The sequence below is a fragment of the Staurois parvus genome, unplaced genomic scaffold (assembly GCF_062004578.1).
Source record: "Staurois parvus isolate SC_StPar_1 unplaced genomic scaffold, SC_StPar_1.0 ptg000818l, whole genome shotgun sequence".
NCBI lineage: Eukaryota > Metazoa > Chordata > Amphibia > Anura > Ranidae > Staurois > Staurois parvus.
The window spans coordinates 5,475,001-5,500,492 of record NW_028318614.1 but is presented as its reverse complement, the minus strand read 5'-3'; the positions used below and the strand labels follow the sequence as shown (position 1 = coordinate 5,500,492).

Sequence of the window (25,492 nt, the reverse complement as noted above, 5' to 3'; positions counted from 1 at the left end):
TCCTACCTGAGTTTGACAGATCAAAGTCACAGATTGCAGGGTATGCCAAAAAGTACAGTTTCAGAAAGAGCCTACAGCTGCTTGCTGGTGGGATTCCTAAAGATAGGTCCATTCTCCACAGGGATGGTAGATACTTTAACATAGGATGCTGCCCGATCCACACAGGAGGTAGACCACATTTAACATATTTCTTAAGGTTGATAGACACTTGGAAAGTAGAAAAAGCTTGTCTGGAATAAAGGAAGAATGCAGATTGTGTGTGCTCCGGAAAGGTCTTGGTAGTGTTAGGAGCTCTAAAGGAACCTAGGCTAGGGACAGAACTGGTAGAGGCTGCAGGCAGTTCCTTGAGTTTTAGAAGAGCCAAAATAATCTCTTCCTTTGACAGTGCAGTGACTCCTCGGGTGCAGGTTTATTCATCAGGGATTTAAGAGACTCTGCATTTGACAGGTTCTTGTTAGCTGAAAGCTTAGAGGTGGCTAATGCCATGTGCAGATCAGGGAGAGATTCTGCAGGGAAAGGTGTGGGAGCGTGCTTATTGTTATAAATATTAACTAATAATTTACATACTTATTAATGTTGTTATGGAAGCAGGAGTGCACTAACTGGTAGAGAATGCAAACTCCCCCAATCCAAATGAAACTTTGTTGGATTTTGACATCTTTACTGCGATCTAATAAATCCTAATCTCTGAAAAAGAACAGAGTACTTGCAAAATATATACTCGGAAGTCTTCAGAGTCCCTTTCAATTACCCATTTGACCAATTAACATTTTTCTTGTAAAAGTTATATGGTTGCAGTTTGCCCTTTGAATAGAATTGGCATAGGAAGATTCTACCAACTCAGTCTTTTTGACTTCCTTTTTAATGTGTAAATGGACTTGTCACCTGTCTATGCATATACAGTTAGGAGCAATATTAAACACATCCTACACTTATGGCCTCTGATCAGAATCGGCCATCACTTGTGCTATTTGGCCTACAGACTCCTGCATGACTTAGTGAAATCCTTCCTGGTTAGAGCAGAGGAGATGGCCAACTCTGACGTAGATAAGGATAACTTTAGTTTATGGCATAGACCATAGCAGAGGGCAAAATTCCAGGCCATCACAATCAATCTGCTCAGAGACACTGCAAGCAGCGCCAGAAAAATCAGTTGAGTGTGACTTGGAGGCACCATGATTGGTCCCCATGTGTCCAGAAACACATTGCACCATGAGGTGCAAATCAACATAGTTAAGGATGCAAGGTTTTGCCTTGTATCCAGGGATACTCTTGCAATCAGGCTGGGTTTGTGAGCAGCAGCTGTGATGTGCTGCCTCAACACTGAATGGTAGGAAAGAGTGTATGGAGAGCACACATATTCCAGCAGATATCAGCTCCCCTTGCTTGATTAAACCATTTGAAATGGGATAATGAAAGGCACCCAGTAGTCATAATAATGAGTTAGCTCCTGGTGCTTACTGGCCTACTCAAAAAGCGAGTTTTCAGAAACTGGGTCAGGTGCTGAGGCAATGCCATGGCTCTTGAAATGAAAAGCGCTCCACAGCCAATTTTTACCAATACATGCATGTAGGCAGGTGCAGGTTGACCTCCCTACACAGGTGGTGCTGTTGCATCCACCTTGTAAGGAGAATAGAGGACAGAAGGATTACCCAATCCTCTTAGGCCTCCGTAAGTGCCATTGGGTGGGCTGCTATCAGATTGGACTCCAGGTGACCTCTGCTGCCATCTTTGGTGAGGGTCGAGCTTACAAAAAACCCTGGCTCACTGCAGTTGGCATGCATTCTGCATGTGGCTAGCTTAGAAACAAGAACTCGCTTGACAGGGAGAGTGTGCCCAGCATAGGAAGAGGTTCTAGAGGTGGAGGGACAGCCTAAAGACTGTCATCAGAGATTCTGGGAGCACTTCTCTGCTACTTGTGCTTACTGCATCTGCCTTTCAGCTACTCTTGTGACAGGTGCTGCCAGCCTCTGTGCATCGCTCTTTCTCCCTACAAGTCCTGCATACTGCTCTGAGTATTGCTGCTTGTTTCATGCTGCTAAATATACTCTGTTACTGCATCTGGAGCAATTTGGCAATTTACCGTTACATTTTCAACCACTGTGTGTGCCGTGCCTACCGCCTGTGCCTTCCCCCACCCTACAACCTGCTTGCAGGTCTGCATGCTCTACAATGGCCACATAGGCTACATACCAGGCTAGTACAAGGAGAATGACAGGAGCATGGTGTAGCAATGTAGTATGATATTCCAAATGGACGGGTAGTCCAGTAGGCACTGAGAGCAAGCTGCGATGGAGCTAAGCGTAACTCTGCGGTAGAAGGAACAAAGGAACACTGCGCCTCTAAGTGTGCACTGTAATAGTATTTAATAAGATAAGTAGTAAAATGTCTTATAGCCGGATGATTATAGCCAGATGTTAGGTGATTGTACCAGAAGGAGATAGCCTAGGTCTGCCAGCAGATGGTGCTGTGTATGTGTAGCATAGGTGGAGAAGCCTGGTAGAGTCTCCAAGATGTCCGAGGTTGGTCACATTCGGCGCCTTACGTCATCAATGTACGACACATTTCTGAGCATGCACGAGACGAGCGTCGCCTGGCACGCTCTTTCATAAGGCAGGGAGAAGCTGGCAGGTGGGAGAGCCTTATGTAGATCGAGGGAGGATGATAGACTGGGTCGGGGGTGGGGAAACTTGGCAGGGAATGGTCACAGAGCAGCAGAAAAGCCGTTCGTGACCAGGAGAAAAACAAACTGACACTGGCAAAGGGATATAATGCATGTGATGACAAATTAAGACAAGGCATAAAAACATAGGCTATAAGACTTTTTTTACCTCTCCACTACATGAACCTGTTTATAATTTATAAGATGTGAGTTACTACTTATTTTCTTATTAACCACTTGCCTACCGGGCACTTATACCCCCTTCCTGCCCAGGTCAATTTCCAGCTTTCAGCGCTGTCACACTTTGAATGGCAATTGCGCGGTCATGCAACACTGTACCCATATGACATTTTTATCATTTTTTTGTGACAGAGCTTTATTTTGGTGGTATTTAATCGCCTCTGGGTTTTTTCTTTTCTTAAACAAATCAAAAACCACTAAAATTTTTGAAAAAAAAAGTTTTTTCTTAGTAGTTTTTGTTATAAAATTTTGTAAATAAGTGATTTTTCTCCTTCACTGATGTGCGCTAATGAGGATGTAGTGATGGGCACTGGTAGGCGGCACTGATGGGCACTGGTAGGCGGCACTGATGGGCACTGGTAGGCGGCACTGATGGGCACTGGTAGGCGGCACTGATGGGCACTGGTAGGCGGCACTGATGGGCACTGGTAGGCGGCACTGATGGGCACTGGTAGGCGGCACTGATGGGCACTGGTAGGCGGCACTGATGGGCACTGGTAGGCGGCACTGATGGGCACTGGTAGGCGGCACTGATGGGCACTGGTAGGCGGCACTGATGGGCACTGGTAGGCGGCACTGATGGGCACTGGTAGGCGGCACTGATGGGCACTGGTAGGCGGCACTGATGGGCACTGGTAGGCGGCACTGACTGGCACTGGTAGGCGGCACTGGTAGGCACTGATGAGCACTGGCAGATGGCATGGATCAGCACTGACAGCTGGCACTGCTGGGGCTACACTGATCATCAGTGCCCTGATGATCAGTGTACATGTCCTCTCCACGGAATGCCGATTACTGGCTCTCCTCTCGAGCTGTCAGCGTGACAGCTCGTGAGGAGAGAAATGCTGATAACCGGCATTTCCCTGTTTACATGTGATCAGCTGTGATTGGGACACAGCTGATTACATGACCGAGCCGACATCTTTGGCTCTTTCCGTTGATCGGTGATCTGCTGTGTCCGAGGGACACAGCGCACCACCGATCGCCGTGCAGAGCGCTCCCGGAGCCATACATGTGCAGTTAGAATGGGAGGACGTCTTATGAAGTCCTCCCAGAACGAGAGAACCGCCTAGCGCCCGTCATTGCACTATATGGCGGGCAGGAGGCAGTTAAATACTTTTACAGTGCACACTTAGAGGAGCTGTGTTCCTTTGTTCCTTCTACCGCAGAGTTACGCTTCGCTCCATCGCACCTTGCCCCCAGTGCCTACTGGACTACCCCTGTCCATTTGGAAATTCATACTACATACATGGATGCTACACCATGCGCCTGTCATTCTCCTTGTACTGACTCTTCTAGAAGCCCATCAGTGCAGCAATGGTGTTATGCTTTTCCATGTCTCCTACGTTATTCCTTTTCTGTTATATTCATTTATTCATTCAACTACACCATTGATACCTTTCATGTAATGGTCCAGCCACTCTGACACTTGTTGTTACACCCTACTGTTACCCTAGTTATTTCTGGGGGGTGTGAGATTAGGGGGAATCTGCTGGCGGACCTAGGCTATCTCCTTCTGGTACAGTCACCCAACATCTGGCTATAAGACGTTTTATCTCTCCACTACATGAGCCTGTTTTTAATTTCTAAGATGTGAGTTACTACTTATCTTCTTATTAAATGCTATTACAGTACACACTTAGAGGCGCTGTGTTCCTTTGTTCCTACATACCAGGCTAGCACTGTACATCCAGTCAAGTGGGTTGCAGGGATGTCACCTTAAAGTCAGGCTGGGGAAAATCTGATCTGGATAGCTGAATGTAGAGACCATCCCAGCAGCAATGTAAAATGAGTCTTGATTGGAAAAGAAAAAAAAAAGTAGCTAGCGTAAAATGTTAGGCTTTTCTCAGTAGATATTGGCAAAGAACAGAGACATGCTGGGAGTAGGAAGGGTTGAATTGACCCACTTTTTTTTTAATTTTATTTTTTGCCTGAGTATCCAGTGATCTTGTAGGTTTCAGTGTAACCCAATGTTTAAGACTCCCTGTGTTCCTCAACGGACAAGAAAGAAACAGAACTCTTTTTTTCAACTGGTGCGTCTAGTGGTGGCTTTAGGTTTGGTTGGTTGAAAAGGCGTTTAAGATCTGACGGTAAAAAAACAAAACAAAAAAAAAACTTCAGTTATAGCAGTAATGTTTTAAGCCTTTAAGTATTTAGTATTGCTGGATTTTGAAGTCATTTAATAATAATAAAAAAACTATTTAGGGCTCATTTTGACAGATGTGGGGCAGATACACTGATGACTCTGTACACAGCAGCACTCTGTGCTATGGGAGCATACAAACTGCTGTCCCTGGGCGCAAAACCTCCCGTCCCCAGAGTCCCTAATCGCATGCTACCACTCAGATGAGCTGTTACAGTCAGGTCCATAAATATTGGGACATGGACACAATTCTAACATTTTTGGCTCTATACACCACCACAATGGATTTGAAATGAAACAAACAAGATGTGCTTTAACTGCAGACTGTCAGCTTTAATTTGAGGGTATTTACAGCCAAATCAGGTGAACGGTGTAGGAATTACAACAGTTTGCATATGTGCCTCCCACTTGTTAAGGGACCAAAAGTAATGGGACAATTGACTTCTCAGCTGTTCCATGGCCAGGTGTGTGTTATTCCCTCATTATCCCAATTACAATGAGCAGATAAAAGGTCCAGAGTTCATTTCAAGTGTGCTATTTGCATTTGGAATCTGTTGCTGTCAACTCTCAAGATGAGATCCAAAGAGCTGTCACTATCAGTAAAGCAAGCCATCATTAGGCTGAAAAAACAAAACAAACCCATCAGAGAGATAGCAAAAACATTAGGCGTGGCCAAAACAACTGTTTGGAACATTCTTAAAAAGAAGGAACGCACCGGTGAGCTCAACACCAAAAGACCCGGAAGACCACGGAAAACAACTATGGTGGATGACTGAAGAATTCTTTCCCTGGTGAAGAAAACACCCTTCACAACAGTTGGCCAGATCAAGAACACTCTCCAGAAGGTAGGTGTATGTGTGTCAAAGTCAACAATCAAGAGAAGACTTCACCAGAGTGAATACAGAGGGTTCACCACAAGATGTAAACTATTGGTGAGCCTCAAAAAAAAGGAAGGCCAGATTAGAGTTTGCCAAACGACATCTAAAAAAAGCCTTCACAGTTCTGGAACAACATCCTATGGACAGATGAGACCAAGATCAACTTGTACCAGAGTGATGGGAAGAGAAGAGTATGGAGAAGGAAAGGAACTGCTCATGATCCTAAGCATACCACCTCAACAGTGAAGCATGGTGGTGGTAGTGTCATGGCGTGGGCATGTATGGCTGGCAATGGAACTGGTTCTCTTGTATTTATTGATGATGTGACTGCTGACAAAAGCAGCCGGATGAATTGTGAAGTTTTTCGGGCAATATTATCTGCTCATATTCAGCCAAATGCTTCAGAACTCATTGGACGCCGCTTCACAGTGCAGATGGACAATGACTCAAAGCAGACTGCAAAAGCAACCAAAGAGTTTTTTAAGGGAAAGAAGTGGAATTTTATGCAATGGCCAAGTCAATCACCTGACCTGAATCCGATTGAGCGTGCATTTCACTTGCTGAAGACAAAACTGAAGGGAAAATGCCCCAAGAACAAGCAGGAACTGAAGACAGTTGCAGTAGAGGCCTGGCAGAGCATCACCAGGGATGAAACCCAGCGTCTGGTGATGTCTATGCGTTCCACACTTCAGGCTGTAATTGACTGCAAAGGATTTGCAACCAAGTATTAAAAAGGGAAAGTTTGATTTATGATTATTATTCTGTCCCATTACTTTTGGTCCCTTAACAAGTGGGAGGCACATATGCAAACTGTTGTAATTCCTACACCGTTCACCTGATTTGGAAGTAAATACCCTCAAATTAAAGCTGACAGTCTGCCGTTAAAGCACATCTTGTTTGTTTCATTTCAAATCCATTGTGGTGGTGTATAGAGCCAAAAATGTTAGAATTGTGTCCATATCCCAATATTTATGGACCTAACTGTACATGCGTACAGTAGATTCATCGCCCATTGACTTGTATAGAGTACAAATCTAGCTGCAGCTGTTGTCGCACAGTGCACGGGGCTAAAGTTTCTATGCAAGAATTCTCATTTCTTGCCACTGGAGATCTTAATTACCTGTGTGAATTCCGACAGGAGGGGTCTTGAATGCAGATGTTTTTTTCCTGAGGCTGTATAAGCTCTCTGTTTTCCAAAAGCAGTGTCTATTTTGGGCTGAGACTTGTTTTAAAGTATGCGCTCTATACTGTAAGTAAATGAGTACAGTAGACTTGCTTGTGAAAACAACTTCCATAATAATGAAGGTGATTTTTTTTTTTTTTTTTTTTTTACTAGGAATTAGGCCACATGTGGTGTCTGAGGGACAGTGTTAGCTCTGTTGATGGATATAATTGTAATAATTGGGACACATTAAACTTGTAGGGGTTTCTTACTGTTCCTAAACCATCTCGACTGCCTCACTTCAAAGCAGTAGTACCTGCTGGGTGTACTGTAAGGCTTCGTCAAAGAAAATGCATATGAAAGATTGGCAATAGTCAAGGTTATAGCTAGCTAGATCTATCTATCTCTATATATCTATAGAAAAAAAAAAATTCTTTTACCAATTGTAAGGCATGTTGAAAGTGTAATCCCAAAAACAAAAATGTGATATATTGCTCCTCTCATTCTTTGGATGTGGTGAATGTAGTAATTTTATATTTTTATGCTCCCCCCCCCCCCCCTTTTTCATCTGGTGATCCTTCAATAACATTATTTGTGTCTGTACTTAGTGTTTCCTTTTTTTTTTTCATGGAGGAAATCATGGTTTTCACACAGACTGGGTTTTCGCTTTCCTGGGTTCATGCTATAGAACATACATACAATGGTGCATTCACTGCTTTTTCCTTACACAGAGGGCATGACTTGGTTTCAGGTTTTTGGCTGCTTTTTAGGAATCACTTTTTTAAGAAGTGAAAAGTTTGGGGATCTCTTGATACCAAGCCAAGGTCCGGTAGACCAAGAATGTCACAAAAAAGCCCAGTTACAATATGTCTGACAACATCTTGACATGCCTCACCATGCTTTTTTGTGGCATTGATGCAGTAAAGGCCTCTTTCTGGCAAATCGACCATGCAGCTCATTTGGTTCAAGTATCGTTGTATTGTGCTCCTTAAAACAACCACAAAGGCTTCTTCCAGAGTACAGTGTATGTCTCCTGAGGTTACTTGTGGGTTTTTCCCAAACAATTTTTCTGGCAGTTGTAGCTGCAATCTTTGTTGGTCTACCTGACCTTGACTAGGTATCAAGAGATCCCCAAATTTTCCACTTCTTACTAAGTGATTGAAGAGTACTGACTGGCATATTCAAGGCTTTGGATATCTTTTATAATGATACTTTGTAAAGTTCCATTACCTTGTTACACAGGTCTTTTGACCGTTCTATTCTGCTCATGACACAGTATCTAGCCGACTCAGTGCATCCACGTGAGAGCTAACAAACTCATTGACTATTTATACACAGACACGAATTGCAATTTAAAAAATTAACCTTTAATTGGCATTTTAAAGTTTTAGTCTGTACCAAGGCCAAACATTCCAGGGTTTGTAAACTTTTGATCAAGGCTATTTGGGTGATTTCTGTTATTTTGATTTAAAAAAGGGCCAAACAACTACAGTATGTGATTAATGGCTTCATGATCACTATCCTTAAATAAAAGACATGGCATGATCAGTCATACTTTCAATATAAATGACAAAATTTCATGATTTCTGTAAGGGTTTGCAAACTTTTGAGCACAATTGTATATGTGATTCTATTGACCTGTCTTTTGCAATGGTCTTTTGTAATTTATTTGGTGTTGTCTGGCAGGGGGATCAGATTTCTACAGATCCTACGTATGTTACATGTTGATCGGCAAGGTGGTACATGGCGATTGCTTGGATCGGTTGTCTTTATACATAGACAGGTACATTCACTCTTTTTTTTTTTTTTTCTTACCACTAAACTACTATTTATAGTGGAACTTAACTTGCCTCCCAGCGCTCACTCTCGCTGGCACCAACATCTTTGGTCATTGGTGTTCTTGGTCTGGGATCTTTGGCCATCTTGATTGGCCAGGCTGGAATGACAAGTTCATTTATCTCGACACGAAGTGTGCCGAGAATTGCACAGAACTGAGCACATGCAGCTTACTGTATATTCTAAAAAAGATGGTGAACAGGCAGGTATGTCTGTTTTATTGCAGAAGAGACAAGCTATGTCTCTTCTGCAATAAAAAGCTTGCCTGCTCGCATTTTTTTTATTTTTCTTTACAGCTACTTCAGTTTTAACCACTTGCCGTCCGCCTGCTGTTTATAAACGGCAGGGCGGTGGCACTCCAGGGGCGGGTTGCCGTTCAAAAACGGCACCTGCCATTTCTAGCTGTGCGCGCTCCATGGCTCCCATGGAGCGCGCAATTGGTTAATGCCAATTAAGGTTTCACTGTGTCTTCCAGACACAGCGGGCACCGAATCGCGGTGCTGCGCGCTCCGCGCAGCACCGCGATTCGGTGCCCGCTGTGTCTTCCAGACACAGTGAAACACCGATCGTCGGACGGGACCTCTGTACGAGGTCCAGATCATGTGATCACTGATAGGCCAATCAGTGATCACATGCAAAGTAGTAAGCAAGATGTCACTTGTGACATCATTGCTTACTACATATGAAATCTGGAATGATTACAGAGGTCACATGGTACAAAGCTATTCACAACAGCCTTGTACCATGTGACAAGCTGTGACCAATCACAGCTCACTCAGTAGTTCTCAATGACTGCAAGAATGCAGACATAGAGAAAGAGAAATGATTGCTTTTACATCCTATATGGGTGTAAAAGCAATCACTGTAAAAAAAAAAAAAAAAAAAAAATCATGGTGACACTGTACTGCTAGGGTGACAGTATGTAATGAAAAAAAAAAAATGTACAAAAATTTAAAAATTATAATTTTTGGTTATAAACTAATTTGGCTTATTTTTTTTTTTTTAACTAAAAAGATAACTGAATACATTTCGGCCAAGATTTATGATGAAATATTAGTTATTTGCAAAATTTTATAAGAAAAACACTTTCTTTCAAAATTTTTGGACATTTACATGGCAAAAAAAAATAAAAATCCCAGCAGTGAATAAATACCACCAAAATAAAGCTTTATCGGTCTCAAAAAATGGTAAGAAATTCATATGGGTACAGTGTTGCATGACCATGCAATTGTCATTCAAAGTGTGATAGTGCTGAAAGCTGAAAATTGCTCTGGACAGGAAGGGGGTAAAAGTGTCTGGACAGGAAGTGGTTAAAAGAAACCTGTCAGCACAGGAATACGGAGGTTACCATTGCTGAAAATGTTTTATCTGTCTTGCTGACTCACCGACTTTGATACTTTTGATTCTGTAACCTGGAAAAAACATTCAAATGTCCACATCCCAGCAGCATCATCTCCTCTGCTTGCAAGGAGGAAGGGTAACTTTGTCTCTAGCCCAGAGTTCAGCTTTAAATTTTATTATGTAAAATTGGCATATATTATTCTATTGCCTGCCCAGACCTGAAATATTGGTTTTCATCAGAATTGGTCACTAATTTTGAGTTTTAATAACTGTTGTGGCTAAACAAAATATAAAATAACACTGCACTGTCTGTTTAAACTGTACACCAAAAAACAAGTACTTTAACGTAGTAAAATTGTGAAAAAAAAACATCAAATGAAAATGACCTTATGACCACCTAATAATAATAGGGGTCATATCCATTTGGTAAGAGGCCTTTTGAATTATAGTGGTGGATTTGTGTACTATATTGGATAGGCATGAAGATTTGATTCACCATTCAGATTTGTGACTCTTCATTTGATGATTTTTTCCAGTTTCACTATATTACTTGTTTTTGGAATAAAGTTTAGAAAGACAGTGCAGCATTAGTTATTATTTTGTTTATGCTGATATCCAGTATTTGGATATTGGTTTGCGAGCAGCAGTCCAATTTCACAATTTATAATTTTTTATTTCCCTAAGTGCAGAGTTATTACAGCATATGGGAATTATATGGAATTGCATTTTTTTTTTAATGAAATCATATTTACATGGCCACATTTTTGTTTCACTGGCTCATTGATGTAAGCAAATAAATATGAACATAACCTTTTATCTTTCTGATTACTAACTGGCATATATTGTACTCATAGAAATCTTAGTGGAAATGATACTTTTATGCTCCAGTGTTAAATTTCCAGGCAGTTGTGCCATTCCTTTTGGAAAGCTTTTAGCAATCGTGTCAGCCTCTTAACCTTTATTTACCCTACGAAGCATGAACATGTCAGTTAGGCTTAGTTTGCCTTTATCCAAAATAATAGATATGGTCCTAAGATGAGGTCATGTGGCCTCGGTCTACGTATAATATTATTGTGGAATTACTGCAATAGCTATTTGCGACCAAGTTTGAAGAAAATCTAGCTGTCCAACTGAAAGCCAATGTTTTCACACTTTTATTTATATCCTGTTTTTGTCTTCCAGGAACTGATAACCACACTCTACATTGGATTCCTAGGCTTAATCTTTTCCTCTTATTTTGTATACCTTGCTGAAAAGGATGCTATTGACGGCTCAGGAGAATACCAGTTTGGTAGCTATGCGGACGCCCTGTGGTGGGGAGTAGTAAGTATACTATCTTAAATGTGAGCTGAGCCTGTGGTCTCACCTTGTTTTATAAAGTGGCCTCAGATCCATATAGCCAGCCCCTACGTCTTCCAAACTAGCTCTAAAGATTTGGAGAGAGAATAGAGGAGAGGACCACTATATAATGTAGTATAAGCCTTGGTTTACACTGAATCTGACTATGAAATTGTGCAACTTCATTTGAAGTCTGGCGACTTCAAAGCTGTATGTCATTTGCCTGAAATGCAAAAAAATAGTACAGGAATCCGCAAAGTCGGAGACGCAGCAATTTGAATGGTTCCATTGCTGACAGTAGGTTGCGGCTTGTCATCCCATTTTGAATCTATCAAATCGCACAAGTTGAAACCCTAGTCTGGACCATCTTGTCCCTCCCTGACACCTTCCTATTGATCATATTTGGTGGGTAATAGGAAGGTGGTGGAAGGAAAAAGGCCATACTTCAACCACAGAAGCGGTAATCGATATTTTGTATAGAACAGTTCCCAGGTTATGGGGATCCTGGGATGCTCTGAAGATAATCTGAAGATGCGAATAGGCAGCTGAAGAGGTGCTTGCTTTATGGACCTGCTAAAATTATGTGTATTTTTCACTTTTGCTGTCAAATTTGAGAAACCCAGCTGTAAGGTATGCTTTCCCATTCATATAACAGATCTAGAAAGTATTTTCTGCTTTGTTCTTCCATGCTTGGCGTGGTCAGTTTACAATAGGAAAAATAGGGGGACTCACAGGATTACCGTGTACACTACTGATGAAGACGCATAATACACAGCACACATACTGTACCTCAATTAACCGCTTCCTGCCCGGCCTATGGTCAGATGGCGGCTGGCAAAACACCTTGTCCCTCTGGGTGGACGCCATATGGCGTTCTTTCAGGCATGCGCAGTTTGCATGCCCGAAGAGCGGCACGATCTGTCACCAGCCGTGTACCTCGGACATGGACGATGACAGATCTGAGTTCCGGCCCCATTGCCGGTACCACGTGACCTGCTGTGACCAATCACAGCAGGTCACATGACAGGTGTATACAATGGATGGCTTCCTGTCATGCCATCCATTGTATACAAGTGTGGCTAGCTGTGAATTGTCACAGAGATCACATGCACAAGCTGGGCCAATCACAGCCCAGCTGTGTCATGTGATTAGCTGTGGCCAAATCGCAGTTAAGGAAAAAAAAAAATCCTGAATGAATCGATTTCATTCAGTTAAATGCTTACTTATAGCAAAGTAATTCTTTGCTATAAGCAAATTGTGTAAAAAAAAAAAAAAAAATAGATCACTTCCCTAAAGTAGTACAATGTTACTATGGTAACATTATACTACTTTGGTCATAGTGAAATATGAAAAAAAATCTTAGAGAACAAAATAATAAAAAAAATTTAAACAAATTATCGATTTTTTTTTTTTCTCGTACGGTCACCAGTCAGTGTCCCTGATCACCGCCTTGCCAGTTATATGATGAAACTCCACTGCACTGGTGACAATATGTAAAAAAAAATAGTGAAAATCGTTTTTTTTATTTTTTAATTTCTGAATAATTATGACAAAAAAATAACTTCAAAAACTCACCATGCCTCTTATGAAATACGTTGGTCTGTCTACTTTGCAAAAAGGGGTCATTTGGGGGATATCTGTACTGTTCTGACATTCTTGGACCTCAAGAAATTCAATTGGCCATCAGTACTTCAGGACTGATCAATATTCAGATATATCCCATAGTTTGTGAACTCTATAACTTTCCTACAGACTAAATAATAAATACTAATTTGGGTTATTTTCACCAGTAGTAGTAGTAGAATACATTTTGGCCTAAATTTATGAAGAACAATTATTTATTTGCCAACTTTTATAACAGAAACAAACAAAGTTTTTTTTTTTTTTTTTTTTTTCCCTAAATTTTTGGTCTTTTTTTGTTAATTTAGCAAAAAAAAAAACCCCACGGTGATTAGATACCACCAAAAGAAAGCACTAGTTGTGTGAAGAAAATGATAAAATGTTCGTTTGGGTACAATGTTGTATGACCGCGCAATTGTCATTCAAAGTGTGGGAGCGCTGAAACCTGAAAATTGGCCTAAGCAGGAAGGGGGTAAAAGTGCCCGGTATGGAAGTGGTTAAAGATTAACATACATTTTAAGTATACATGTTTTGCTAATTATAGGCAAAGCACGTTTGCTTTAAAGGAAGAACTATTCTTATTCCTAGCAACCAGTCAAAATATCGCTTTCATTTTCCACGTGCAGCGTGAGAGATTAAAGTTGAAGGTGGTGATCAAAGTCCTTGATTCAGATTTTATTAAAGATCAGTAAATTTAAAATCTGGTCCGGTGATAATTTTGTACATCCTGTTAAGGATTAAGGAGTAGCCCTCTGTGCCATTACTGTATGTTGCCTAAATTATTATTTTTTCCACTAGGTGACCGTTACAACCATTGGTTATGGAGACAAAGTGCCTCAGACGTGGATTGGGAAAACAATAGCCTCTTGTTTTTCAGTCTTTGCAATCTCCTTTTTTGCATTGCCAGCGGTATGTTCTCTGGCTTACTTGGTGTTCTTTCCTAATTTTCTCCTCCTTCACCTATTATCTTGGTTACCTATGTTTTGTCCTTCAGGGTATCCTTGGTTCTGGTTTTGCCTTAAAAGTACAGCAAAAGCAGCGTCAAAAGCACTTTAATCGTCAGATTCCAGCTGCAGCGTCTCTCATACAGGTACAGTAATGAGCGTTGTGGTTTTATGTGACAGCAGTCACAGCCCTGATGTACAGTACAAAGGCTCATGTTTGATAGGGGTTTTTTTTTCAAATGCTGCATTTGCTATTCAAATGCATGCGTTTTGAATAGCAAATGTAGCACTTGACAAGAAAATGCTGCGTTTTCATCTGCTTTTACTTTTTGTTCAATTGCACCTCAATATAACATGCTATGTCCAAAGAGAAGCAGCAACATGTAAAGCAAGTAAAACACAGCCCCTGAAATGTCTTAAACTAGGCTTTAATGCAACACATCACTCATTTTGTACTGTGATATGGAATATATAAAACTCATTAGAAATACATCCCTTGTGATGAGGTTTTGCTGCTCCTTGAGGTTTGTAGAAGTGCAAAGGCTTCTTGTTAGACTTCTCTGCATACCTAAGTTCATCAACAGTGTGCTATATGAGAACTTAGTTGTGTATCACTTAAAAACACTAGTGTCCTCTGTTTCCTAGACTGCATGGAGGTGTTATGCTGCAGAAAACCCAGACTCGGCAACATGGAAAATGTACATCAGGAAGCCCTCACGGAGCCAACAAATTATGTCACCTAGCCCCAAACCCAAGAAAACCGTAATGGTACAGTATAACTCTTTATTCTTGTTTGAATTGGGAATTAAGCAATAAGCTTGTAAAGTGGAATTCAAGCTCACACCTACAGTAACTAGCCTTAAATTTGTCCCCTCCTCACTCCTAACACCTATGCTAACTAACCTGTGTAGAAAGATGTATGTGTAGACCTGTGTAGAAAGATGTATGTACTTGCCTATTTTCAGACTGGTCCGGTCGCATGATCTGGCTCCCCTGTGTTAGCCAACATGACTGCAGGAGAGAGGAGAGAGCACCAACAACAGATGGACCATAGGTGCCTATGGGTGACATCACTGTTCCAGGCATTATTAGCTGTTGTTGGAACAGTCTCTCCTATTCGCTGCAGCTGCTGCTTGCTGACGCAGGGGTGATCACGTGACTGGACTAGCATGGGAATAGGTAAGTATATACAGTAGGTATAGAAAAGAATCACCCCCTTTAAAATCATATTTTGTTGTGTTGCAGCCAGAAATGAAGACAGGCAGTTTGTTTTATCCAGCTGTATTGCACAGTGCAACTTATAACATCCAAGTGAATATAACCCCAACATGTCAGAAAAAATTAAAAAAAAAATTCAGAACAGAATTATGGAGTTGGAAAAAGGATTACCCCCTTGTGTCAGTATTTTGTTGGACCATCTTTTACTTTGATTACAGCCTTTAGTCTGTTGGGATATGTCTCTACGAAATATGCACATCTAGACTTTGCAATATTTGCCCACTTTTCTTTGCAGAACTGCTCAAGTTCAGTTAAATTTGATGGGTGACCATTTGTGGACTGCAGTCTTTAAATCGTTCCACAGATTTTCAATGGGGTTCAAGTCTGGGCTCTGACTAGGCCATGCAAGGATATTCACCTTTTTTCTTTCAACCACTGTGCGGTCATTTTTTCCTGTGTGCTTTGGGTCATTGTCATGTTGGAAGGTAAACCACCTTCCCATTGACAACTTTCTGGCAGAGGGAAGTAGATTTTCCTCAAGGATTTGACCGTATTTTGACTCATCCATTTTTCTTTCTATCCTGACAAGTGCTCCAGTGTCTGCTGCAGAGAAACATCCTGTCACGTACCTGATAGAAGTCTGAATTGATGAGGTCAGCCTTTCTTGTATCTCCAACCCAGGCCCCACTGAAGGTAAAACAGATGGTGCCGAGGGACAGGAGGAACACGAGTGCCTGTGGATATTGATTGTGGAACTTGCAGCTGGTGATGTAACCTCGGTAAATCAGACAGGGCATTCAGTCAGGAACAGAGGAGATGCCGGAAAGGCAAGCTGAAAGTTAAGGACGCACTCCACTGGAACTGCAAGATCTGGGTACGTGGCTTGCCGGAACTTTTGATAAGCGTGAGGCCGGAACACACCGTGACAACTGGAGCTGCTGTAATGACAGCTAGGACTGTAGAGCCAAACTGGAGCCGAAAACGTAGTCAGAGTAATAGCCAGGGTCAGCAACGAGAAGGCGATGAGGTACCGAAACATCAGACAGGGACAAGCTCAGGAAGAAGCCAGGATCAGAAACCAATGAACAGAAGCATAAACAGAATCCAAGAGCAGGTCAATGGCAAGCCGGGTCAGTAACTGATATACACAGTATTCAGCAGGAAACAGGAGGTAAGCTGAAGACCAGTCAGCACTGACAGAGTAAGAGCTTCCTTTTAAATAGTCTGGCGCCAGAAACAGTGGGCACGCTCCCGCATGTGTGCACCCGTGTGCGCGCGCATTTCTATTAGCCAGTTACCGTACAGGAATTCCCTTTACACATCCCAATAAAAAGATATTCCCACTTCCATACTTTACTGTAGAAATGGTGTGTTTTGGTAGGTGAGCTGTATTAGATTTCCGCCAAACATATGATGTTTAGTGTAGAGCCAAATAATTCAATTTTAGTCTCATCTGACCACAACAGCTTTTTCCATGTGGCCTCAGATTCTTCAAAGTGAGTTTTTGGCAAAGTTCAGTCATGACTGCATGTGGGCTTTCTTGAGGAGTGGATTTTTTCTTGCAACCCTCCCATACAAGCCACATTTGTGGAGAATTTGTGATATTGCTGTCACATGCACACAATTACCACTCTTTGTCATAAATTCCTCCTACTGCTTCAGAGTTGTTGTAGGCCTCTTGGTAGCTCCTCTAACCAGTTTCCTTCTGGCTCTTTTATTCAGTTTGGAGCAACGTCCTGATCCAGGGAGGATCTGGGTTGTACCCAAATACCTTACACTTTTTTTTATAATAGACTATACTGTGCTTCTAGGCATTGATAAAGCCTTTTTGAATTTTTTTTTTTTGTATCCATCTCCTAACTTGTGCCTGTTCACAATTTTATCCCAGAGATCTTTTGAAAGTACCTTGCCACCCATAGTTGATTGCTGGAGCATTTCAGGCCCTAGTAGTGCAACTGAAGCAAACAAAGCACATTTCAAACTGAAGTAATCAAAGTGACCAGAGCTGATCACCGTTGAAAGCCAAATGAGTTTGTATGCCCCTTCACCTGATTTAAGTTTAAAAGTAATTTTTTATCAGGGGGTTATCCTCTTTCCAACTCAGTAATTCTGATTTTGAATTTAAAAAAAAAAAAATTCTGACATGTTGGTGTTATATCTTTTTACTTGGATTTTATAAGTTGCAGAGCGTAAATACAGCTGGACAAAACAAAAACTATGTCTTCATTTCAGGCTGCAAAGCAACAAAACGTGATTGTTAAAGGGGGGGGGCAATTCTTTTCTATACCCACTGTACATCTTTCTTACACCGATTAGTTAGCATAGGTGTTAAGAGGGGGAACGGGGACATTTTAGGGCTAGCTGGAATTCCTCTTTTAAGCAAAAGCACCGATAAATGTGGTATATGAATTATTTACCAGTTTGGTACTAAAAATGTGTTTTTTTTACTATAACGTTCATTTAAACAGTTCTACCACTTCATTGTGCCCAAGTACATTTCAATCCTAAAAACATAGTTGGATACTGGCAGATAGCAGCTATGTATCCTTGCCTGACTGTGGCCTTCCAAGTATGCACTTGGGACTGGTAAGCATGGAGTTGTAACACTGCTGTAGTCCTATTTTAATGGGCAAGAGTCAATGTGTACAATTCTTGTCATGCAATCTCAATCAGAGTAAAAAGGCTTTTTACAGTTCATTTTTCTGCACCTAGCCATGTGTATCTTCTCAGATCAGTTTTCTAAAAAGTATTTGCTGTTCATGTTGGTTACTGTGAAACATGCATTTACTTTTTTTTCTACTGTTTTTTTTTTTTCTTCCAATGTTGTAAAACATTTTATTAGGTTATGGTCACATTTGTGCAGGAATTGGGTAAATCGAACACCTTCCCCAATCATGCATGCAGCTGCATGCAAAACGAGGTTCTTTAAAGATAACGTATGGGGGTACCATGAAGTTTGTGTGGCCGCGCTTTAAAAAAAAGGTGCAGGGACCTTTTCACTGCCGGAAATGCAATGTGCCAGTGCAAACAAAGCATGCAGAGCTGCTTAGGTGTGAACCTAGTCTTAGAAATAAATGCAAAAACAAAATATAAAGAACACAATAAAGCAGATGAAATAGACAGGTGAACTTTGCAAGTCAGGTCTAAAAGAAAAATACAGAATACAAAAGAAAAGAGGTAATTCACAACATATAATAAGAATATAAACACCTTGTATATGAATTGTAAAAAAAGACTAAAAAGAAAAGAAAGAGGGGAAAAAACTAATATAAGAATAAAGGTGTTTAAAGTGTTTCTAAACTAAAGGTTTTTTTTACGTTAATGCATTTTCAGCATTAAGGTAAAAAAGAACCTCTAATACTGGTTTCCCCCTCCCTTACCTGACTCCTCCATTGATCCAGAGATGTACCTTTCTGCAGGTCTTCTCTCCCCTCTACCCAATTCTCACAGGCTTTGCTGAGAGCAGCAGGAGCCATTAAGGGCACAAACAATAAACTATTATTCTGCTAATTTTTTTCTTTACTTGAAACAACCTACTTTGTGCTGGTCACCTCTATTTGGTGCTTTTGGAGTAAACCTATCATGGGAGCAATATGTGAGATCTTAGTCTTCTTTTTTTTTTTTTTTTTTCTTCTTCTCTTTTTAAGACATCCTAATTACCTGGCAAAAAACACTGACCCAGAACAGGTATGCAGATTGGGAAGGACAGAGAAAAGTCTGAATTCCTTTTGTGTGTACTTGTTCTAGGTCAGTGACTCAGACATAAAGCAATGATATTAGCATTGCAGCCAAATAGCTAGCTTTTTCAGAAAGAGGGGTTACCAATGGCAGGCTCCATGCTTCTCTTTTGACAGATTTCCTATGATTATTAATAATATGGGATGAGCCCATAACATGGCTGTTTGCATGTGTAATGTAAGAATGTGTCATATTATAACCTTGGCAATGTTTATAGGTTAAAAGAAAGAAAATGCGCACAGAAAAAGAGGAGGGCTCCACAGAGAAAATGTTAAACATTCCTCATATTACATACGATCATGTGGCAGATGATCGAAAAAATGACTACGCAATGGAAGCCTATGAGAATACAGGTAATTAGAAAATTTCTATAGCCAACCAGTTTTTTTTGTCTCCCTATTTCATGCTAACTACAGAAATAAAACCGCTGTTTAAAGGTGTTTCCAGCCAAATAGTTTTAGTAGCACAGGTGAAACATGTATGTAGAAAGGATTTTACCTTCCAAAAAGTAAGTAAACACTATTGTGATCCTCCTATTTTGGTGTGCTTCATTGTTGTTTGGCATGGAGAACGCTTCCCAAAGCCTGTAATTCAGCTGATGGCTCACCCTTTTCCCTCCTCATGGACTGTCAGGGCCCTAACCTGTGAAGTTCACTATGGAGCTCCTCCTTCTGTTAGGCTGTCTGAAAGGATAACCACAGATGTCGAACAAGTACAAAAGCTAGAGTGAAACCATTTAAAAAGAAAGCATTAGCTTTATACTATATGATTGCCATGGTAGTTTTTGTTATGTATGGAACAACTGTGTTACTTATGCACTTAAAATAAACGCTAGATTTTAATCTGCCCAAAAAAATACCAAAATGTCTTTCTCGTCCATTGAGGGAAACTGGAAGTGTTTACTTTCAGATAATTTTGTCTACAGGAGGATTGGACACTGGGGAAAAATGCAAGTGTCCTAGGTGGATGGACTTCTTTTTCTTTAGTTCTGCTGGGAAGTCTAAATTATTTCTGTCCTTTTTTCTTTTTTCCCCTTTAATCAAGATTCTTCTTTACATCATTGCTAGAGCTGGTCTCAACATTTTGCAGCTATCTTGCATGGCCTTTCCATAACCTGGCTTTTGGAGTGCCACACTCTCACCCCACTAGACTGGACATTGCAGGATTGGCCTGGAAGTGACCTTCAGGCATTAGGTTCTACACAGAGCTTTTTTTCTCAAAGAATAAGTAAGGGCACTCCCCCCTTCCGAGTCACTCTTTGTCTCCACCTCTACCCACCTCTGAGCACCATCCCTTGGTTCCACCCTTTCCAACCTCCCAGTATGGCCCCTTTTAGAGAATACAGAACCAAGTATTTTGTGGTGCGAAGTAATTTTTATGGAATTTGTTAATACTAAGAAAAGTAGTAAAATGGATCCCTTGCAGCCAGCAAAAGACTCTCCTACATTCAAAAGAGCCATGTGGAACTCTGATCTTCAGTCTATTTCTACTTCCTGTCTTCAGTGACCTTGGTCACCTTTGGCCATTTGACCCTTACCAGCTACCAGTTGTTTGGGTTTTGTGAGTACCTGAAGCTTTGGCTCAAACTTTGAGCTTCCTTAGCTCCTGATTGAGCATATGAAGCAGATGTCTACAGCAGTAAAATTCAACTATGATTGCTTTCTGGAAGCATCTTGAGTTTTCTCCCGTGTGGGCTTTTTGTCAATGCACATGCGAATGTCACTATAGTTAAAGTGCTGAAATGCAGATACTGCACTGCTTACTGACTGACTCTTGCTATGATTATTATAGATATGACTGGATGCAAGAGCACACACTGGCCTTCCACAGCCCCCAACCAAGGTTTAACAAAGTGTTGGCTCTGGTTCTGATGTTGTTCTGAGCATTCGGCTCAGAATAATGGCCAGCAGATGGTACATGCCTGGAAAGGTTTAGTTGAATTACTAAAGGCAAAAAGACTGCAATTTGCAAGTGCAGTTGCTCTAGAGTTTAGTAAATGAGGCAAAGCTTCACTTTGCAAAGAATACCCAATCACAAGCAAGGAAAATTAAAAAAAAAAAAACAGCATTTTTGCTAGCACATGGTTGGATAATGGAATTCAGCAGAGCTTTACCTCATTTACTAATCTATGGAGCAGCTGCACGTGTAGAGTGCACAGTCTGTTTGCCTTTAGTAAATCATCTCCAATGTCTGGAGACTTAATCTGTGCAGGTGAAGTGCCTATCTCTCTGATCTTAGGTGGAGCCCCTGAAATTGTTGGGAAATTCCTCAGTTGGGGTCTGCATGAGCGTGGTTGGAAAGGTGGTAGCAACCTTTTGGTGCTCTTCCCTTTGCCCAGTTTCACTCCAGAGCTCTTCAACTCGACATCCTTTTGGTATGGGGTAAACAGTGGGTGTCTTTGGATCTGCCAATGCATCTGACTTTCAGGACATGATCGGCTCAGGACTGGTGGATATCCAGTAGATGCTGGATACTGGGAGATCCTTGCTTCCAATTAATTGGACATTCTTGTTGACAAATGCCAGCCTGTGGGGCTGGGGAGCTGTTCTGCAGAACCTCTTGGTTCAAGGAATGTGGTAATCAGAGGTGTGGAAATTTCTGATCAACAGCCTGAAACTTCGGGCAATTTGGCTTGCTTACTTACACTGGTGTTTCTTCCTTCACCTGTAGGTGTTCAAAAAAATCCACATCTGGCATCCCCTATTGCAGACAAATCTCTGGAGTCAAGATTCAAAAACAAACTGGACAGATTTGTACCGAGAACCAGGGAACCTCAGGCATTTGTTAGATGCCTTGATGACTCCTTGGGATCAGTTTTCCCTCTTTGTGAGACTCACAAGTTTCATCCCTGGCATTATGTCAGGGATCATATTTTGGCCTGTCTCCAGTCTTGTGTGGAGCCTTTGCCTCATTCATGGATTGTCCTGCCTGTGCAGTTCCAACTGTCTCTGTGGGACCTTAATTTTGATGTCTAGTAATCGTTTCTGGATTAGAACAGTTACCATATAAAACGAGATGCAGTAGCCCCAGGAGTTCCCTGGAAAGTTTTAACAGGCTGGGGACGCTTAAGGGAATCCAGACTTGTAACTTTTGAGAATTCAGAGACTGGTTGCCCCACTTGTAGACTTTTTGCCTTTTGTTAAAAATCTGACTCCTATTCCCCCAACTGGTCTTGCTTTGTGACTGCACTTTTGTTCTTATAGCTCTCCTCCCTGTTCTTGCTCAGATTTTTTTTTTTCGAGAAAAGTATTACAGGATGAGTAAACTTCCCAAAGCATTAAACATATACCTATTTTTTTTCTCGCTGCAGTAACAAAAAAGAGCTTTGGACTGCTGGATGTCGGAACTGGACCTTTCATCAGAACAAGCAGTTTCACGGATGATCTAGACATGGAAGCAGACACGTTACTAACCCCGATAACTCATATCTCTGAGTAAGACTGTATGCTGTAGCATTCTGGGTCAATGCATTTCCTATATAGTAAAAGAAGAAAGGTCACCAATTACCCATAGAAAGAATCCAATATCTATTTTAATTTATACGCTAGAAAATATCAGCTGGCATTTGATTCCTGTAAACTACACCTCCATTTTTAATATATTAAGTGCTGTAGGAATACAATATGATGGGAATAACGACTATAAACAAATAATTTAATATTTTATAATTCTGTCAGGCTACGGGAACACCATCGAGCAGCGGTAAAAGTCATCCGTAGAATGCAGTACTTTGTGGCCAAGAAAAAATTTCAGGTAAGTTCCTTCCATTGCTGGTTCTGGGTATTCAGGTAAGTTCCTTCAAATTGCTGGTTCTGGATAAAAGCCTAAACAAAATTTCCTTTAAAAGTAAGAGGTAATCTAAACTGTGGAAGCTGAGAAGACATACAGAGGGAAAGAGACTAGTCCTCAGTAGTGGTTATAGGCTTCCTGCAGCTGAGCTTTTGCATATTATAGACATGCCTTGTTTCACAGTGTTTCTCAATCAGGGTGCTGCGCTGCATCTGGTATCTTCACATAGTGTCAGGCATTCCATGGTGCAGGTTGGCCAGGCGTCAGGACCTTTGAAAGGCATGATGTTAATCCAGCGCAGGTGACATTTGGGGCAGCCTCAGCATTCAGAGGAGGATTGAGTCCACCTCCATTTATCCTGTGATTTCTGAGGTGATTCTGTAAAGCATTATACAGATCACCTTCAGATTTTTATATTGCAAGAAAGTAACATTTACATTTTTGACAGTTTTAGAAAACGACAGCAGGTCCAGACTGACATGGAAAGGTCATTTTTAAATTACGTTAAATTTTAGAGGGCAGCAGCTGCACATGTATATGTGTGTATGTGTAATATATATACAGTCAGGTCCATAAATATTGGGACATCGACACAATTCTAACATTTTTGGCTCTATACACCACCACGATGGATTTGAAATGAAACAAACAAGATGTGCTTTAACTGCAGAGTGTCAGCTTTAATTCGAGGGTATTTACATCCAAATCAGGTGAACGGTGTAGGAATTACAACAGTTTGCATATGTGCCTCCCACTTATTAAGGAACCAAAAGTAATGGGACAGAATAATAATCATAAATCAAACTTTCACTTTTTAATACTTGGTTGCAAATCCTTTTCAGTCAATTACAGCCTGAAGTCTGGAACGCATAGACATCACCAGACGCTGGGTTTCATCCCTGGTGATGCTCTGCCAGGCCTCTACTGCAACTGTCTTCAGTTCCTGCTTGTGCTTGGGGCATTTTCCCTTCAGTTTTGTCTTCAGCAAGTGAAATGCATGCTCAATCGGATTCAGGTCAGGTGATTGACTTGGCCATTGCATAAGATTCCACTTCTTTCCCTTACAAAACTCTTTGGTTGCTTTTGCAGTATGCTTTGGGTCATTGTCCATCTGCACTGTGAAGCGGCGTCCAATGAGTTCTGAAGCATATGGCTGAATATGAGCAGATAATATTGCCCGAAACACTTCAGAATTCATCCGGCTGCTTTTGTCAGCAGTCACATCATCAATAAATACAAGAAAACCAGTTCCATTGGCAGCCATACATGCCCACGCCATGACACTACCACCACCATGCTTCACTGATGAGGTGGTATGCTTAGGATCATGAGCAGTTCCTTTCCTTCTCCATACTCTTCTCTTGGTCTCATCTGTCCATAGGATGTTGTTCCAGAACTGTGAAGGCTTTTTTAGATGTCGTTTGGCAAACTCTAATCTGGCCTTCCTGTTTTTGAGGCTCACCAATGGTTTACATCTTGTGGTGAACCTTCTGTATTCACTCTGGTGAAGTCTTCTCTTGATTATTGACTTTGACACACATACACCTACCTCCTGGAGAGTGTTCTTGATCTGGCCAACTGTTGTGAGGGCAGCAGCTGCACATGTATATGTGTAATATATATACAGTCAGGTCCATAAATATTGGCCAACTGTTTTCTTCACCAGGGAAAGAATTCTTCGCTCATCCACCACAGTTGTTTTCCGTGGTCTTCCGGGTCTTTTGGTGTTGCTGAGCTCACCCGTGCATTCCTTCTTTTTAAGAATGTTCCAAACAGTTGTTTTGGCCACGCCTAATGTTTTTGCTATCTCTCTGATGGGTTTGTTTTGTTTTTTCAGCCTAATGATGGCTTGCTTCACTGATAGTGACAGCTCTTTGGATCTCATCTTGAGAGTTGACAGCAACAGATTCCAAATGCAAATAGCACACTTGAAATGAACTCTGGACCTTTTATCTGCTCATTGTAATTGGGATAATGAGGAAATAACACACACCAGGCCATGGAACAGCTGAGAAGCCAATTGTCCCATTACTTTTGGTTCCTTAATAAGTGGGAGGCACATATGCAAACTGTTGTAATTCCTACACCGTTCACCTGATTTGGATGTAAATACCCTCAAATTAAAGCTGACAGTCTGCAGTTAAAGCACATCTTGTTTGTTTCATTTCAAATCCATTGTGGTGGTGTATAGAGCCAAAAATGTTAGAATTGTGTCGATGTCCCAATATTTATGGACCTGACTGTATGTGTGTATACACACACACACACACACAATTATATGTGTATGTATATATATGTGTGTGTGTATGTGTGTGTGTGTATATATATATATATATATATATATATATATATATATATATATATATATATATATATATATATATATATATATATATATATATATATATGTATGTGTGTGTGTGTGTGTATATATATATATATATATATATATATATATATATACAGTTGTGTCCAAAATTATTCAACCCCCAATGCTGTAAAGGGGTTTAGGGACTATAGTGTACATTTGGAATTGTATTCAGAATCAAATCCTACAAGGACGTTGTAACTACCCAAATGCAA

The 25,492-nt window shown here is 41.0% G+C and overlaps 1 protein-coding gene across 4 annotated transcripts in view; it reads left to right on the top strand.

The window, feature by feature from the left end:
* Positions 1 to 25,492, top strand: part of KCNQ1 (potassium voltage-gated channel subfamily Q member 1) — a 162,852-nt gene that overhangs the window by 116,346 nt on the left and 21,014 nt on the right. For all 4 annotated transcript variants that reach the window (XM_089654969.1, XM_089654968.1, XM_089654970.1 and 1 more), the window contains 8 exons: positions 8,772 to 8,868; positions 11,445 to 11,585; positions 14,019 to 14,129; positions 14,215 to 14,310; positions 14,810 to 14,932; positions 19,338 to 19,473; positions 22,431 to 22,554; positions 22,798 to 22,873. In XM_089654969.1, the coding sequence (XP_089511095.1) occupies positions 8,772 to 8,868; positions 11,445 to 11,585; positions 14,019 to 14,129; positions 14,215 to 14,310; positions 14,810 to 14,932; positions 19,338 to 19,473; positions 22,431 to 22,554; positions 22,798 to 22,873 (904 nt within the window). The remainder of the gene's footprint in view (positions 1 to 8,771; positions 8,869 to 11,444; positions 11,586 to 14,018; positions 14,130 to 14,214; positions 14,311 to 14,809; positions 14,933 to 19,337; positions 19,474 to 22,430; positions 22,555 to 22,797; positions 22,874 to 25,492) is intronic.